The sequence below is a fragment of the Tachysurus vachellii genome, chromosome 3, assembly GCF_030014155.1.
Source record: "Tachysurus vachellii isolate PV-2020 chromosome 3, HZAU_Pvac_v1, whole genome shotgun sequence".
NCBI lineage: Eukaryota > Metazoa > Chordata > Actinopteri > Siluriformes > Bagridae > Tachysurus > Tachysurus vachellii.
In genome coordinates this window covers 32,916,183-32,935,614 of record NC_083462.1, presented here as the reverse complement: position 1 = coordinate 32,935,614, position 19,432 = coordinate 32,916,183, and the positions used below count along the sequence as shown (strand labels likewise).

The window sequence follows — 19,432 nt, the reverse complement described above, 5'->3', positions numbered from 1 at the left end:
TCACGTGACGTCAACAAAACACGCGTGAGGCAGTTCCCCTCATCGGGCTGAGTGTTTTGATATATGACATGTCCATGTTGTGCTAACTTTTTGATTTCGCTTATTTTCTGGGTGGGGCTACACGTGACGTCACGTGACGTTACCAAAACACGCGTGAGGCAGTACCCCTCATCGTGCTGAATGTTTTGATATATGACATGTCTATGTTGTGCTAACTTTCTGATTTCGCTTACGTTGGGGGCGGGGCTTAACGTGACGTCACGTGACGTCAACAAAACACGCGTGAGGCAGTTCCCCTCATCGGGCTGAGTGTTTTGATATATGACATGTCTATGTTGTGCTAACTTTTTGATTTCGCTTATTTTGGGGGCGGGGCTACACGTGACGTCACGTGACGTGACCAAAACACGCGTGAGGCAGTTCCCCTCATCGGGCTGAGTGTTTTGATATATGACATGTCCATGTTGTGCTAACTTTTTGATTTCGCTTATTTTGGGGGCGGGGCTACACGTGACGTCACGTGACGTGACCAAAACACACGTGAGGCAGTTCCCTTCATCGGGCTGAGTTTTTAGATATATGACATGTCCATGTTGTGCAAAATTTTTGATTTTGCTTATTTTGGGGGCGGGGCTACACGTGACGTCACGTGAATACCCGGTGGGGTGCCAGTACTTTTGGACAAAAGTGACTACTAAGTGTTTTGACATTTCATGTAAAAACTACAGTCATTATCGAATTCTACTTATTATTATACTGCATAGAACAGTATTTTGGGGGCGGGGCTACACGTGACGTCACGTGAATACCCGGTGGGGTGCCAATACTTTTGGACAAAAGAGTATTGACTGGGGGCCAATACTTGTGGAAACATTGGATTGATAGTGTGGAGTTGATAGTTACATGTATTGAGAGTGTGCTTTACATCTACAGAGAGAACAAAAGAATTTTAAGAATTCCCCATTCAAGTCTATGGGAAAAAAAAACCCTTTGAGCTTCCGTAGCGGGAATTCCGGAATTCCGAACGCTTATAAAAGTCATAGCACACCTGTCCTCAATGAGCCGGTCGATTTGACACCTCATTCATGAGTCTAGGACAAAAGCTGCGGGATAAGTTACGCGCCGAAAAAGTGTCCGGAAGAATAATAATAAGTATGCAGAATAACAATAATGATGCTTTTCAAGCACCATTAATAATAATAAGTATGCAGAATAACAATAATGATGCTTTTCAAGCACCATTAATAAGTATGCAGAATAATAATAATGATGCTTTTCAAGCACCATTAATAATAATAATAATAATAATAATAATAATAATAATAATAATAATAATAATAATAATAATAATTAAAGCTGCAAGCAGCATTTCCCGGGTTCAAGCGTTTAAGGCCTTTAGGGAGTTTAAGGCCTTAAAGGATTTTCACATACACAAAGTGACAAATAAACAAAGTCATATCGGTGAGTCTACAATCCTCGTGCGAAGCAAAACGCAGTATGAAAACATACTTGGCAATAAAGACTATTCTGATTCTGATTCTGATTCTGAGACTTTGCCTTACAAGTCAGCACAAAATTGGGTTTTTGGACCTATGGGCACAAACGCATTTTGGGGCGCAGATTGTCCGATTCCGCTGAGATTTTGGCCCTGAGTAACTGTGACCAGTACTACCATCTGACCAAGTTTGAGCTCTCTAGGCCTTACGGTTTGGGCTGCACAACCGTTTCTAGGGCGGAATAATAATAATAATAATAATAATAATAATAATAATAATAATAATAATAATAATCCTAACAAAAACAATAGGTTTCCAGCGCTTCGTGCTTGAACCCTAATAATAATAAGTATGCAGAATAACAATAATGATGCTTTGCAAGCACCATTAATAACTAGAATGTACATTTCCTGAAGAAAATGTGAATGGTGCTTGCACGTGGCAAGTTCCTCTCATCGGGCTGAGTGTTTTGATATATGACATGTCCATGTTGTGCTAACTTTTTGATTTCGCTTATTTTGGGGGCAGGGCTACACGTGACATCACGTGACGTTATCAATTACACGTGAGGAAGTTCCCCTCATTGTTGTGAGTGTTTTGATATGTCAAATGTCCATGTTGTAAAATGTTTTTTGATTTTGCATATTTTGGGGGCGGGGCTGCGGCACAACCGGAAGGCCAGTCGGTACACCGTTTGTTCAGAGTATCACCCTAAAGGAGCTGGCCGAGTTTGGTGTAGATAGTTTGAAAGCTTGCCGAGTTATAAACCTCCAAAGTTTATAATGGGAGTCTATGGGAAAAAAGGCATTTGAGACCCGGTACCAGAAGTACCGGTACTCGGATCGCTTATAAAAGTCATAGCACACCTCTCCTCACTGAGCCGGTCGATTTGACACATGATTCATGGGTCTAGGACAAAAGCTGCGAGACAAGTTATGCACCGAAGTTTTGTCCAGCACAATAGTAATAATGTTGCTTTGCAAGCACCATTAATAAGTATGCAGAATAACAATAATGATGCTTTGCAAGCACCATTAATAATAAGTATGCAGAATAACAATAATGATGCTTTGCAAGCACCATTAATAAGTATGCAAGAGAACAAGAATGTTGCTTTAGCAAGCACCATTAATAATAATAATAATAATAAGTATGCAGAATAACAATAATGATGCTTTGCAAGCACCATTAATAAGTATGCAAGAGAACAAGAATGTTGCTATAGCAAGCACCATTAATAAGTATGCAAGAGAACAAGAATGTGCTTTGCAAGCACATTAATAAGTATGCAAGAGAACAAAAATGTTGCTTTAGCAAGCACCATTAATAAGTATGCAAGAGAACAAGAATGTTGCTTTAGCAAGCACCATTAATAATAATAATAATAATAATAATAAGTATGCAGAATAACAATAATGATGCTTTAGCAAGCACATTAATTAAAGCTGCAAGCAGCATTTCCCGGGTTCAAGCGTTTAAGGCCTTTAGGGAGTTTAAGGCCTTAAAGGATTTTCACATACACAAAGTGACCCGCAAGTTACAGAGGGTGCCACAATATATGTCATGTGAAGTACTCACCTGTCCAGTTTTCCCTAAAATAAACAAAGTCATACCCATAAAGCGAAGAAACACAAGCACCCAGATTGCAAAACGAGTGACCCTCAAGTCACATAAACAAAGTCAGCACAAAATTGGGTTTTTGGACTGTTGGTGGCGCTAGAGTGTTTTTTTTTTAAAAAGGGCTGTTTTTAGTGATTTTTCTGTTATAGCACCACCAAGTGGCCAATCGCCAACGTTTTTGAACTGTGACCTCAGTTTGACCTCTTTCACATGTGTCCCAAGTTTGGTGTTGATAGCTCATTTAGTTCTTGAGTTATTGACATTTTAGTAAAACTGGCTCCTCCCAGTCCAAACGTTTTGGGGGCCCTTTAGGACCCTGAATCAAAATTTCGACTTTTTTTCCATAATTATTGACAGTGAGACTCCAGAGAATATTACTGCACTGGATTGGTCTCGATCAGGCGAAAAACCTAGGACTAGTTAGCAAAAGTATGTTTCGGACAAAATGCGCTATAGCGAAAAAATTTAATGGCCGAAATGAAATCGGAGATATACGTTTTTTAAGTCATGAGCCAAGGATTCCAATGATATAAAGCACTTGAGATTGGGACATACGGTTTAGGAGTTATGGGCACAGACGCGTTGAGGGGTGCTGAAGCGCTCCAGATTGGCCGATTTTGCTGAGTCCTTGGCCCTGAGTAACTGGGACCAGTACTACCATCTGACCAAGTTTGAGCTCTCTAGGCCTTACGGTTTGGGCTGCACGATCGTTTCTAGGGCGGAATAATAATAATAATAATAATAAAAAAAATCCTAACAAAAACAATAGGTTTCCAGCGCTTCGCGCTTGAACCCTAATAATTAAAGCTGCAAGCAGCATTTCCCGGGATCAATCGTTTAAGGCCTTTGGATTGACATGACAATATATGTCATGTCATGCTACATATGTCATGCTACAGAGGGTGCCACAACATATGTCATGTGAAGTACTCACCCGTCCAGTTTTCCCTAAAATAAACAAAGTCATATCCATTAGAGATGAGCCGGATACTTGGCTGAAACGAGTATTTTGTCAGCGTTCTGTGATAGGCTAGTCACAGCGCCCCTCCCCTACAGTGATAGGCTAGTCACAGCGCCCCTCCCCTATACACATACAGATGTATTGTGTTGCTGTGTCTCGCTCTGCTCACTCACAGTCACACACAGAACAGCTCTCTGTCTCTCCCTCAGTCACTCGGGTTCACGGGTATTTTCCCTTAACGTTTAGGGTTTCTTCAGCTTTTTACTTCGGGTTGTAACGTTAATAATACGTACTTACTAACCAGTAGAGTTCTGGTAAACGTGGGTTCGTTCAGACGTGGTGCTTGCTTGGTAGAATGCGACTCGCATTGCGTCTCTGCCTGTCGGAGATTTTTTTTCTTTTTTAAACCTTCAGCTGTCTCTAACCAGTAACCAGACACTGTGTGTCTGACACGTTTTTGCTGTATTTCATAAAAACATTAAGGTAGTAAGCTAGTGTTATAAATATTACAAATTAATTATTACCGGTTAAAGCCCCGCCCATTTCAAGACAAGCCCTGCCTACTTCCGGGTTAGGCCCCACCCACTCCGAGTCAGAACCAGAATCAGAATCTTTGCCTTACAAGTCAGCACAAAATTGGGTTTTTAAACTGTTGGGGGCGCTAGAGAGCTTTTTTTTTTAAAAATGGCTGTTTTTGGTGATTTTTCCATTATAGCGCCACGAAGTGGCCAATCGCCATGGTTTTTGAACTGTGAGGGCTTCGCGCTTGAACCCCTAATTAAAGCTGCAAGCAGCATTTCCCGGGGTTCAAGCGTTTAAGGCCTTTAGGGAGTTTAAGGCCTTAAAGGATTTTCAAAACTTTAAAGCCTTTCAAGACTTTAGGGCCTTTCAAGACTTTAGGGCCTTTCAGGCTTTTAAAGACATGTGGAAACAGATTTGATGTTTTCTAGACTTTACGCATCTAGATCAATTATGATAAAGACCATTTATAGCTAATGCAATCCATTGGAAATATATGGTTTATATATCTTTTCAACAATTATAGTGCACATCACATTATTCACTTATATAATACAGCTCCCTTATATTACACATCTCGCTTACATCACACACCTGACTTGCATGACACAGCTGACTTACAACACACTGCTCAATTACATTACACAGCTCACATTACACTGACCACATTACATCACACAGCACACTTAAATCACACAGCTTACTTGCATCACACAGCTCAATTGCCTCACACAGCATACTTGCCTCACACTGCTCATTTGTGTCATACTGCTCACTTGCGTCACACTGCTCACTTGCATCACACTACTCACTTATGTCACATTACTCAATTAACACACATTACTCACTCCATTATTTGTAACCTATATGCAATTACATCAGTAATGGAAAAGCCCATTTACAGCCAACGCAGTCCATTGAAAATACATGGTGTGCAGCTTTTTGCCAATTACAGCGCCAACTATCGTCCGATCAAGATAAAACTTGGCATGATTGTTAAAGGTCATATGTCACATCTGCTCAATGAGTGTCGTATAAATTAGACTTTTCGTTTATGAGTTATAGGATTTGAATTATTTTTTGCCACGCCCATTTCATAAATAATCCTTTAATGGCAAGCCAAAGGATAAAGTTCCACTTTTTTTCGATAATTATTGACAGAAAGACACCAGAGAATATTACTGCACTGGATTGGTCTCGATCAGGCGAAAAACCTAGGACTAGTTCACAAAAGTAGGTTTCGGACAAAATGCGCTATAGTGAAAAAATTTTAATGGCGGAAATGAAATCGGAGATATACGTTTTTTAAGTCATGAGCCAAGGAGTCCAATGATATAAAGCACTTGAGATTTGGAAATACGGTTTAGGAGTTATGGGCACAAACGCGTTGAGGGGCGCTGAAGCGCCCTCTATTGGCCGATTTCGCTGAGTCCTTGGGCCTGAGTAACTGTGACCAGTACTACCATCTGACCAAGTTTGAGCTCTCTAGGCCTTACGGTTTGGGCTGCACAATCGTTTGTAGGGCGGAATAATAATAATAATAATTAAAGCTGCAAGCAGCATTTCCCGGGGTTCAAGCATTTAAGGAATTTTACTGAACTTATTTCATAGACATTGAGTAAAAAACTTATAGAACTTGCAAAAGTAGATTTTTAAATATACATATTTGTTATATACTTAATGAATGATTTGATTTACAGCACTGATTGTACAAGCAAAGTGGTTCAGAAAACCTAGACCTAACAAATGATATGAAGATGATTTTAAAATGTTTAAGTATAAATTCCTAGGGAAAAACAGATGCTGAATAGAATGAGCCAACGAGTGATCCCCTGCTGCCATCTAGTGGTTTTTATAGCTAATGCAATCCATTGGAAATACATGGTTTATATATCTTTTCAACAATTATAGTGCACATCACATTATTCACTTATATTATACAGGTCACTTGTATTACACTGCTCATTTACATTACACAGCTAACTTGCATCACACAGCTCACTTTCATTACACAGGTTACTTATATAACACTGCTCAATTTCATCACAGTGCACAGGTCACAGGCATCACACAGCTTACTGGCATCACACAGCTCACTGGCATCACACAGCTCATTTATATTACACTGCTGACATCACACAGCTCACTTGCATCGTACTGCTCACATCACACAGTTATATCAGTAATGGAAAAGCCCATTTACAGCCAACGCAGTCCATTGAAAATACATGGTGTGCAGCTTTTTGCCAATTACAGCCCCACCTATCGTCCGATCAAGATAAAACTTGGCATGATTGTTAAAGGTCATATGTCACATGTGCTCAATGAGGGTCGTATAAATTAGTCTTTTCGTTTATGAGTTATAGGCTTTGAATTATTTTTTGCCACACCCATTTCATAAATAGTCCTTTAATGGCAAGCCAAAGGATAAAGTTCCACTTTTTTTCGATAATTATTGACATTAAGACTCCAGAGAATATTACTGCACTGGATTGGTCTCGATCAGGCGAAAAACCTAGGACTAGTTCGCAAAAGTAGGTTTTTCACCTTATTAAGAATAATTAATGAACAATTTGATTGATAGCATTGGTCCAAGAGGCAAAGTTGTTCAGTATGTGGAGACCTATCAAATGATATCAATATTGTGTGTATTTATAAAGCACTACGTGATTACAGTGGCGTAAAACTCTTTAGCGCCAACTAGTGGCCGATTTCTTTCAAATTTCTTACAGACCTCTAGGACCACGTGTCGAACATGCTGACCGAGTTTCAGTCCGATAGGCCTCCATTAACCTTGTCTACTTGGTGCTCAAACTTCATTGGCTGATGGCGGCCATGTTTTTTGAGACACGCCAATGTCCTTACATACACTCAAGGCACCTTGGAGAAAGACACTGCACACCACGTTTGAAGTCAATCAGACCAACACTTGCATAGTTAGAGCTGTTTTTAGTGATATTTCTGTCATAGCGCCACCAAGTGGCCAATCGCCGCGGTTTTTGACCTGTGACCTCAGTGTGACCTCTTTCACATGTGTCCCAAGTTTGGTGTTGATAGCTCATTTGGTTCTTGAGTTATTGCCATTTTAGCAAAAGTTTTCTCCAACACTGTTCGAACATTTGGGGGCCCCTTAGTGACGATGAATCAAAATTCACACTTTTTTCGATAATTATTGACATTGAGACTCCAGAGAATATTATTGCACTGGATTGGTCTCGATCAGGCGAAAAACCTAGGACTAGTTTGCAAAAGTAGGTTTTTCACCTTATTAAGAATAATTAATGAACAATTTGATTGACAGCATTGCTCCAAGAGGCAAAGTTGTTCAATATGTGGACACCTATCAAATGATATAAAGCACTTGAGATTTGGATATACGGTTTAGGAGTTATGGGCACAAACGCGTTGAGGGGCGCTGAAGCGCCCCCTATTGGCCGATTTCGCTGAGTCCTTGGGCCTGAGTAACTGTGACCAGTACTACCATCTGACCAAGTTTTAGCTCTCTAGGCCTTACGGTTTGGGCTGCACGATCGTTTGTAGGGCGGAATAATAATAATAATAATAATAACTAATAATAACAAGCAGCATTTCCCGGGTTCAAGCGTTTAAGGCCTTATTAAGCACTACGTGATTACAGTGGCGTAAAAAGTCTTTAGCGCCAACTAGTGGCCGATTTCTTTCAAATTTCTTACAGACCTCTAGGACCACGTTTCGAACATGCCCACCGAGTTTCATTCCGATAGGCCTCCATTAACCTTGTCTAATTGGTGCTCAAACTTCATTGGCTGATGGCGGCGATGTTTTTTGAGACACGCCAATGTCCTTACATACACTCAAGGCACCTTGGACAAAGACACTGCACACCACGTTTGAACCCCTAATAAAAATCCTAACGAAAACAATAGGTTTCCAGTGCTTCGCGCTTGAACCCCTAATAAAAATCCTTACAAAAACAATAGGTTTCCAGCGCTTCGCGCTTGAACCCCTAAAAATCAGAACGAATACAATAGTGTTCCAGCGCTTCGCGCTTGAACCCTAATAATAGTAATAATAATAATAATAATAATAATCAGAACGAATACAATAGTGTTCCAGCGCTTCGCGCTTGAACCCTAATTAAAGCTGCAAGCAGCATTTCCTGGGTTCAAGCGTTTAAGGCCTTTAGGGAGTTTAAGGCCTTAAAGGATTTTCACATACACAAAGTGACCCGCAAGTTACAGAGTGTGGCACCCGCTCCTAACCTAGTGTCTCTAATACAGAAAAGCTTACCAACATGTTGCACAATATATGTCATGTGAAGTACTCACCTGTCCAGTTTTCCCCAAAATAAACAAAGTCATATCGGTACATACTTGGCAATAAAGACCTTTCTGATTCTGATTCTGAGACTTTGCCTTACAAGTCAGCACAAAATTGTGTTTTTGGACTGTTGGTTTAGGAACTATGGGCACAAACGCGTTGAGGGGCGCTGAAGCGCCCCAGATTGGCCGATTCCGCTGAGTTTTTGGCCCTGAGTAACTGTGACCAGTACTACCATCTGACCAAGTTTGAGCTCTTTAGGCCTTACGATTTGGGCTGCACGATCGTTTCTAGGGCGGAATAATAATAATAATAATAATAATAATAATAATAATAATAATAATAATAATCCTAACGAAAACAATAGGTTTCCAGCGCTTCGCGCTTGAACCCTAATTAAAGCTGCAAGCAGCATTTCCCGGGTTCAAGCGTTTAAGGCCTTTAGGGAGCTTAAGGCCTTAAAGGATTTTCACATACACAAAGTGACCCGCAAGTTACAGAGGGTGGCACCCGCTCCTAACCTAGTGTCTCTAATACAGAAAAGCTTACCAACGTGTTGCACAATATATGTCATGTGAGGTACTCACCTGTCCAGTTTTCCCCAAAATAAACAGTCATATCGGTGAGTCTACAATCCTTGTGCGACGCAAAACGTCTCTGTTTTGTCTTTTATTCAGTTATCACGTTCACTGAGTGTGTGAGTGAGTATGTGAGTGTGCGAGTGTGAGTAAGTGTGCGAGTGTGAGTGAGTGTGTGTGTAAATGTGTGTGTAAATGTGTGTAAGTGTGTGTGTGTTCCTCGTATGTGAAAACATACTTGGCAATAAAGACCTTTCTGATTCTGATTCTGATTCTGAGACTTTGCATTACGAGTCAGCACAAAATTGGGTTTTTGGACTGTTGGTGGCGCTAGAGGGCTTTTTTTAAAAAGGGCTGTTTTTAGTGATTTTTCCGTTATAGCGCCACCAAGTGGCCAATCGCAGCGGTTTTTGAACTGTGACCTCAGTTTGACCTCTTTCACATGTGTCCCAAGTTTGAGTTATTGCCATTTTAGTAAAACTTGCTCCTCACAGTCCGAACGTTTTGGGGCCCCTTAAGGACCCTGAATCAAAATTTTGACTTTTTTTCGCTAATTATTGTCATTGAGACTCCAGAGAATATTACTGCACTGGATTGGTCGCTATAAAAGTGCGCTATAGCGGAAAGATTTTCAGGGCGGAAATGAAATCGGAGATATACGTTTTTTAAGTCATGAGCCAAGGATTCCAGTGATATAAAGCACTTGAGATTTGGACATAGGGGTTTCAGGGGTTTAGGGGTTATGGGCATAAACACGTTGAGGGGCGCTGAAGTGCCCCAAATTGGCCGATTCCGCTGAACCATCTACCATCTACAAAGCTTGTTGCAGACTTGTATTGTTGGCCATTAATAAAACTGGTTGCATGTGAATCTACTATGGCATATAAATTGCCTTGTTTTATAATTGCACATGTATTTGCAGCAATAGTAACCAAACAAGCATCATAATCAAGCAGTGATCGCTCCACCGCTACATTAAATGGCATTGCAAAATCTCCCACTTCTGTATCATACTCAAAAACATCAATAAAGCCACCGAAAAATGAACCATACTTTATTTCAAAATATTTGTCACAGTATGTCCATGTTCTGGGAAGTTCTGGGATCAGTATGTATTCGTTCTGGCCTTTTCTTATTTTTCTAGAATCTTTTAAAACAACATAAAGGTAATTTCCCTTATTCAGTACATGATCCAAATCTGCGGTTTGCCATGTCAAAACATTCTTTACACAGTGCTGAAGTACAGATGTTAAACTGATAGCCACACACTGCTTGTTTCTTGTACTTCCAAATCGCATATCAGCTTGATGGAACGATCCTCTTATAACTGCTCCATCCAGTACTTTATCAGCTTCATTGGCAGTCACATGGACTTTCTCATTGACAGTTTGATTGGCAGTCACATGGACTTTCTCAATGACAGTTATTTTGTGACAATGTTTTTTTGGAGCACTTTTGAGAGGAGGCTGAACCTCATGTCTTTTTGGAGCACTTTTGAGAGGAGGCTGAACCTCATTTGGTAATGAAGCACTTTTGGGAGGAGGCTCAACCTCATATGCAGCTCTTTTGACAAGAGGCTCTGCATTGCTGACAACAGCCATGCGCCTCTTAGCCACCTCAGATCTCCGGTACCCCTTTTTCCATGGCATCTGCAAAAAATAACACATCAAATTAAAAACTGGCATTACAAACAAAATATTATACATATACACTTCATTGTTTTACCATGTAATTTTTTATTAAAATGTATGTACTTAGATGGCAACGTGAATCTAGAAATGATACTTTTTTATTAAAATGAAAAAGTAGTGTGTAATTTACAAGGCTTTTAATGCCTATTGCCTGTTCTCAAGCTTAAAAAAACATAAAAGTATTATGAAATAAATTTATGCGACTTGTGCTGTATATTTCATGTCTCCTGAAGAAATTTATAGCAAATAGGGATGAGCGAGTACAGCATTATCTGTATCTGTATCTGTATCTGTTAACCATATGAATTATCTGTATCTGTATCTGTACTCGGAGTGGGTGGGGCCTAACCCAGAAGTGGGCGGGGCTTGTCTTGAAACGGGCAGGGTTTTAACCGCTATGTTATTTTAAGCATGCAATTGATATGGGTTGATCAGAATCCCAGCATCAGGATTGAGCTTCAGATCAATGGTTTTGATCACGATAGCAAACTAACTATATTACAGAACAAGTTTTGCAACAATGAAAACAAATGAAGTAAAATGTAATGAACAACATAACTTTCTTTTTTAACTTTTAATTTTTTTATGATTAGTGTGATTTAATTAATTTTTTTGGTTCTTTTTTATTTCCACAACAGGTGTGTGTGTGAGTGTGTGTGTGTGTAGCTTAATAATTAATTTGTAATATTTATAACACTAGCTTACTACCTTTATGAAATAATAATATATACTATTATTAATATAAATAATATAAATAATAATAAATACAGCAAAAACGTGTCAGACACTCAGTGTCTGGTTACTGGTTAGAGACAGCTGAAGGTTTAAAAAAGAAAAAAAAATCTCCGACAGGCAGAGGCGCAATGCGAGTCGCATTCTACCAAGCAAGCACCACGTCTGAACGAACCCACGTTTACCAGAACTCTACTGGTTAGTAAGTACGTATTATTAACGTTACAACCCGAAGTAAAAAGCTGAAGAAACCCTAAACGTTAACGGAAAAGACCCGCGAACCCGAGTGACTGAGGGAGACACAGAGAACTGTTCTGTGTGTGACTGTGAGTGAGCAGAGCGAGACACAGCAACACAATACATCTGTATGTGTGTAGGGGAGGGGTGCTGTGACTAGCCTATCACAGAACGCTGAAACAATCAGCTACCCAATGATGATTTTCATTCAATCCGAGCACAGATATTGACTCGTATTACTCGTATAATGATCCTGTGGTTGCTGATTTCATTGACACATATATCACCTGTGAGACACCACCAGAACAAGATATTGAACTCTTTGAAGCAGTAAACAGTGTGCAGAAGCACAGTACAAGACATTCAAAAACATGTCGCAAGAAAAATACAGTATGTCGTTTTAATTTTCCAAGACCTCCATCTAGCCGTAACTTTATTACAAGAGCATCTAATGCAGATGAGTTTAAAGGGAAAGATGAAGATGACACAGCAAATGCAATTATAAAGAAAATCAAAAATGCTTTAAACTCTGATTTAATTTTTGATTCGACCGATGATTTCTTTCCATCTATTGGCATCTTTGAAAAAGCATACAACAAATGCTCTAAAAAGAAATCCACTGTCTTAAAACGAAATCCAAAAGATGTTTGGGTAAACCAGTATAACAGAGATTTATTGTGTGCTTGGCAAGGAAATATGGATATTCAGTATGTCACAGATGGCTTTTCTGTAGTAGTTTATATACTTACCTACATCACAAAAGCAGAACAAGAAATGGGACTTTTGCTTCAACGTGCACAAAATGAGGCTATGAATGGAAATCTTGAAGCTAAAGCATCTTTAAAACAATTGGGAAGTGTTTATCTACACAACAGAGAAATTTCAGCTCAAGAGGCCGTGTACAGAGTGACAGTCATGCATTTAAAGGAATGCTCACGTAAAGTACACTTCATTCCGATAGGACCAAATCCTGTAAAGATGAGTTTGCCTTTGCATGTGCTTAAGAATAAAGTGGACAAAGAACAGTGTGATGATGAAAGCCCTTTTTGGATGACAAGTTTTGTAGGTACAAGAACAGACCCCAGAAACAACCACTACAAAATCTTTGTCTTGCCAGTTTTTGTTCTGAGTACAGAGTTTTGACAAAATCGGAAGTTTTGTCACACAAAAAAAATGCAGAAATTGAAGTTATTAAGCTCCATAATAACTGCGGCTATGTGAAACGAATAACACAAACTGAACCAGCTGTTGTCAGATATCCTAGATTTTCACCCACAAAAGATTCAGAAAAATATTATTATTCATTACTGCAACTTTTTCTACCACATTATGATGACAGTCACTTGAAGCCGAGCAACTATGAGACATATGAGGAGTACTACAACAGTGGTGGCATAAAAACTAATTCTGGAATGCAAATTGTGAAATTCATTGTTGATTGCAACAGAGAATTGTTTGAAAAGGACTCTGATAAAATAGAGTGAGCTAAACAGCTTTTGGAGCAGGATATAAATTTAGAGGATGCTTGGGCTACAATATGTCCTGAAACTGAAAGAGAACGTTATGAATGTATTGAACTGATGATGAATAAAGTATTTCCTGATGAAGATAACAGTCAGGAAGTGATTCCAGATCTTACAGGAAACCCACAAACTAGTTGTACTGTAGAAACAAGCCACACCACAATGCCTACAGATGAAGCGTTACATTTAATGTGATCATTAAATGAGGAACAATCTGCCATATTCTATAAAGTCCATAATTGGTGTTTACAAAAAGTACTTGGACAAAACCCTGAACCTATCCGATTGTTTATCACTGGTGGAGCAGGCACAGGAAAAAGTCGTTTAATTAAGGCAATACACTATGAATCTTGCAGACTGTTATGTCAGCTGTCTGAAAATCCAGATGATGTTACTGTGCTTTTAACAGCTTCAACAGGAGTAGCAGCATTTGATGTTGGTGCTTCAACTATTCATAAAACATTTTCAATTGGTGCAAATGTCAGATTGCCATATCAACCGCTTAGTGATGACAAAATAAATGCTTTACGAATCAAAATAGGTAACCTGCAAATTTTGATTATTGATGAAGTCTCTATGGTTGACCATCGTCTGTTGTCATACATTCATTGAAGGCTGCGACAAATAAAACAACGTAAAGTTGGATACCACGCTACAGTTTTCAACTCATGTCTATCTAAATGCATTTCCTTGGGTGTTGGAGCAAGGGTTATGTTACAGAAAAATATTGATGTTGCCGACGGTCTTGTCAATGGAGCTTTTGGTACAGTTGTCCACATAAGTGAAAATCTGAAAAAAGGTGAAGATAATGACGATTTCCCATCCGCTATTCATGTGGAGTTTGATAATCCAACTGTTGGAAAAGTTCAGAGATGCAAAAAACGTCACATGCTTTTTCCAAATTCAACTGTGATTGAAGTACAAGAAGACCAAGTCACAAATGCTGGTGGCATAAGATGGCAATTTCCACTCAGATTGGCATGGGCATGTACAGTTCACAAAGTACAAGGACTCACGGTAGATAAAGCTGTTGTTTCACTTAAAATCTTTACAGCAGGACAAGCATATGTTGCTTTAAGCCATGTAAGGTCTCTTAGTGGATTAATCATTGAGGACTTTAAAGAATCTGTCATATTTTGTAATGACAAAATTGAGTTGGCTATGAAAGACATGAGAAAAATCAATTTGGATAAGTACAGTTTCAGTAAATCCTTTGGTACGTTTAGAATTGCACTGCTTAACGTGCAAAGTCTAAAAGCTCACTTTCAAGATGTCCTGTCACATACAGTTTTGATGAACGCTGATTGTATTTGTTTGACAGAAACATGGCTAAATGTTAATGACCAAGAACCACAGATACCAGGATATGTGTTCTCACACAACCCAAGAGCTAAGTGTTATGACAACAGCACTGCACTTTATACTGAATTAAAACAACAGCGAGGAGGTGGCATTGGATTGTATTGTTCAGAAAACATTGAGTGTGATTTGTTTATTCCTGAGCGCTACAACTTAGAATGCTTATACTTTGTAATTCCATGTTCAGTTTGACTGCGGCACTTTTGTATAGACCTAATTCTTATAATCCTGATTTGTTTCGACAGCAGCTATTACTTGTTATTGATGAGATGGAGAAGCATCCAGGACAGAAAATAATCATGGGAGACTTTAATGAAGACATTTTTACTTCATCGACAATTGTGAAATTAATGCAAGAACATGGATACAGTCAACACGTACAAACTCCAACTACAGAAAAGGGTACCTTAATAGACCATGTGTACACAAAAGACATTAAATGTATACATGTTGAGGTTGCACAAACCTACTACAGCTTTCATCAGGCTATACTTATGTCACTGCTGTAATAATAGATAGAAATACTCCGCTGGCTGGTTATTGGGGGTGGGGGGTTAGGGAGGAAACAATCACAGCAGCTCCCTGGGTATAGGGTAGTGGACACTGGATGGGAGGTGACGGGTTGGTGTATAACAGTTATTTTACAACACTGTTTGCTTCAGCAGTTCTTTTCTTGTTTTACTTATTTATTTATTTATTTATTTATTTATTTATTTGTAATCTGCTCTGTTTTGCAAGTTTTAGTTTTTAGCACAACCACACCTATTCTCTACACTCTAACTCTATTTCCGCTACTTTTTTCTTAATCCCTTTTTCAGAGATTCAGAACATCTTCCTCTCACACCCCCTCCGAGTCATACAGTCTCCCTCTGCCTACAGTATGTCTGGACTGACACACTCTGCTCTCTCTCTCTCTCTCTCTCTCTCTCTCTCTCTGATTCCTTCCCATCCTATCTTTTTATTTCTGCATTTTTAATTCTTTATTTCTGTTTCCTTTCTCCTCCTGTTTTTCTTTGTTTCTCTTAGTTTTCCTCTTTCCCTCTTTCTCTGTCTCTCTTCCCCTCATTATTTCCCTCTTATTCTTCTGTTTTTCTTCTCTCTTTGCTTCTCATCTTTTTGTTTCCTTTCTCACCGTTTTTATTTCCTCACTTTTTTAAAAAAAAAAAAAAAACTATATTGCTTTTTTCTTTTCTTTTTTGACCCTGTGCTCTTCTGTCTCTCTTTCTCTCTCCTCACTTGGTTTCTCTCTTATTTCTCACCATTCCATCCTCAGCCTATACTTCACTTTTTTCTTTATTATTTCACTTTCTTCACACTATGTCCTTTTCCTTCCTCTCTGTCTCTCTCACCACTTCCTGTTTTTCCACATATTTCATATTTGATGCATCATCATCATCATCATCATCATCATCAACTTTTTCTTACTTTTCTTCTCTTTCCCGCTTTGTCAGTCTGCCTGTCTCCACCCACCGTCTGTCTCTCCCCCTCGCTCTGTATGTCTGTCTATCTGTCTCTCCCCCAGCCTGTCTGTATGTCCTTCTCTCCTCCTCTGTCTGCCTGTCTGCACGTCTGTCTGTCTCTCCCATCTCTGTCTGTTTGTCTGTCTGTCTCTCCCCCTCTGGTCAGTCTGTCAGCCTCTCTCTCTCTATCTTTGTGTTTGTCTATCTGTCTCTTATCCTTTCCTTTCCTCTCACTGGTGTTTTTTCTCAGAGCTATAGAATTACATTGATTAGATCTGTAGTCTGTTCTTCTTCTAGGCCTTCACCTTTCTGCCACCACTCCCATTTGTTTGTTTTGCTTCATTGCTCTTGTTTCTCCTCCCTTGAACCTTCCCTGTTTTTACTTTATTTTCAGTCTCTGAGAAATATCTATGAGTAATATTGTAATTTTGTGTTGTGTAGTCTCTCGTACACTCCTGTAAATTGTTCCCTGGAGGGATTCATCAATGCTGCTGGGAGTAGGGAGGCATGCCCTCCTTAGAAGAACAAGTTTGGGGGGAAAAACATTTTAAGAGCTAGTTTTTCCACAGATATAAAGAACAACATTATTTATTAACAAGTTATTCTTAAATATAATCCAACACAAAACAAAGCAAGTTTAGACTGAAGTAGATAGAATTCAAGAATCATTTAACGTTTAGTATTAATTATTGTGGTATGGTGTTGGGATGACAGTCAGACAGTAACATGAGACACAGAGAGAGAGAGAGAGAGAGAGAGAGAGAGAGAGAGAGAGAGAGAGAGAGTGTCATGATTCAGCCCGGACTTTTGGCCATGTGCTATTGTTGTTGTCACGTGTCTGCCCCACCTTCGTCTGCTCCTCCCTGTTTCTTCACCTGTTCCTAATGTTGTCATTGTCTTAATTGTATTTAAGTGAGCCGCATTGCTGAATGCAGCGCGGAATCATTAGTTACGTGTACCCCTCGTCATGTTTAGTCTTTGTTAAATGTCGTCATTAGTATTGTTTCAGTTATCGTTATTTTGTCTTTGTCTTCTTTATTTATTAAACCCCCATCATTTGAAGCTATCCTGCGTACGGGTCTGTCTCCTTCCACCCCGGTTGTGACAGAGAGAGAGAGAGAGAGAGAAATAGGGAGAGAGAGAGAGATTCTAAAATGATCAGCTGTCCACATACTTATGCCCATATATTTTAATATGAGGAATATAACAATAATAAATTTGCATTGTTTAGATGTTCGTAAAGTAGCAATATCTCTCTCTCTGTTGGAGTTTAAGGAGATGCTCTTCAATCAGAAATGCTGTATACATATGAAAATGATGTCTAAACCAAATAAATGTAATCTGTTTTCTAAAAGGTCCAAGAGATTGTAGGAACAATAACCCGTTTTTGGATTTCAAGCTTTAAAACAGTAGATAAAAAAACAGTTAGACACATCTATATATCCTTTACCTGAACTATACTGTAATTGTTATTTAGGATCAGTAAAATATTTTGGCTATGACAATACCATTGCCGAGAATACACAATCTCTAAGATTTGCATTGATGAAATCTGTATCGGACAATTAAAGTTTATATGGTGCTCAGACCCCCAGACTCACTCCTTATTACATTTTCCTAACTCTTGACCCTTATACAGTCACTTGCTGCTTCACATCACACACTGACAAGGCTAATTACAACGGTTGACATTAATAATGTATTAATAATGGATTTCAACATTCAAATTTCACAGACAATCTCACACACACACACACATGCACGCACACACAGTATATATATTAAACAACATTTCCTTTTTCAGATTTTATGTAATTTTAAAATATTTGAAAAATGTTTCAGGCCAGTATTTAATGATCCTGGATTTAAGACCTGCTTCTGTACCAACATGCATTGCAGTCTGGGGGCTTGTATGTAAATCCTTGTGATGTGAAGTTATAATGTACCATACATCCGTTAAAACATGCCATTAATTTTTTTATACAGGCATGAATTATATTCTTAGTTACCTAAACAGTGTACACTGCTATTCAGACTTCATGATTACAGATCTATAGTACATACTACTGAGCAGTACTAAATTTGCCCATATTAAATACATATCTTATGATGATGTATTAATGGATAAAGTTATGAACTAAGCCAGCTATAACACCAGCATAAGTGAACACATCACATTAACCAAAACAGTGGCATTATTGTATTTATACAATCAATTTAACTGTCAGGACATGAAATTATTAAAAAAAAAAAAAAAAACATTACATTTTTATTATTCTTCAGGAAAATGTTCCAATATTATATATTTGTGAGAGGCAAAAGTATGTGATCCTGTAGAGTTAGTACTTAATTAAAAGTATTATTTTATTTAAATATAAATTAATAAATTAATCATTAATATATTAATATATAATAAATTTGACTTTTTTTTTAATATTTGCCTTTACATTCATACCGTATATATCCAAAATATTTCTCCATACTACGAGCAAATAAAGCAAGATTTGGCTTTATCCAATCTTCTTTATATATTTATTCACACAGGCAGTATAAGCCCAGTATTAAATGTCTTATCTTTTCTAAGAAACCTGCCATCATGCTGCAAACGGAGCGTTCCAACACTGTTCCTCAGACTGAATCAATCACGAGCTGATCAACACCATCTTAGGCCCATTTACACATTACAGCTAATTTGCACATTGATAGAGTGAAGATGTTTTCTGCTGATATAAGCAAATTCATTCTTGAATGGGCTTTTTATGACAGTGTGAGTGCAATCGATTGCTCTGATTACATTTGGGAAAAAAAGTTGTTCCTGTAAATTGCAGTGGTAATGAAACATACTTTTTAAGCTTTCTTCCACCACACTACAGTGCACTGTGGGAACAAATCCTTTGAAAATTTCTAAGATGGAGTGACCCATACAGTACTTCAGTAACCAGGATGAATTCTTGTCA

General features: G+C 38.6%; 1 protein-coding gene across 1 annotated transcript in view; it reads right to left on the bottom strand.

Moving 5' to 3' along the window:
- LOC132842443 (cilia- and flagella-associated protein 58-like) overlaps window positions 1-11,122 on the bottom strand; it is a 164,673-nt gene extending 153,551 nt beyond the window's left edge. The window contains exon 1 of the mRNA XM_060865117.1: window positions 10,817-11,122. Within this exon, the coding sequence (XP_060721100.1) occupies window positions 10,817-11,122 (306 nt within the window). The remainder of the gene's footprint in view (window positions 1-10,816) is intronic.
- Window positions 11,123-19,432: the final 8,310 nt, after the last annotated feature.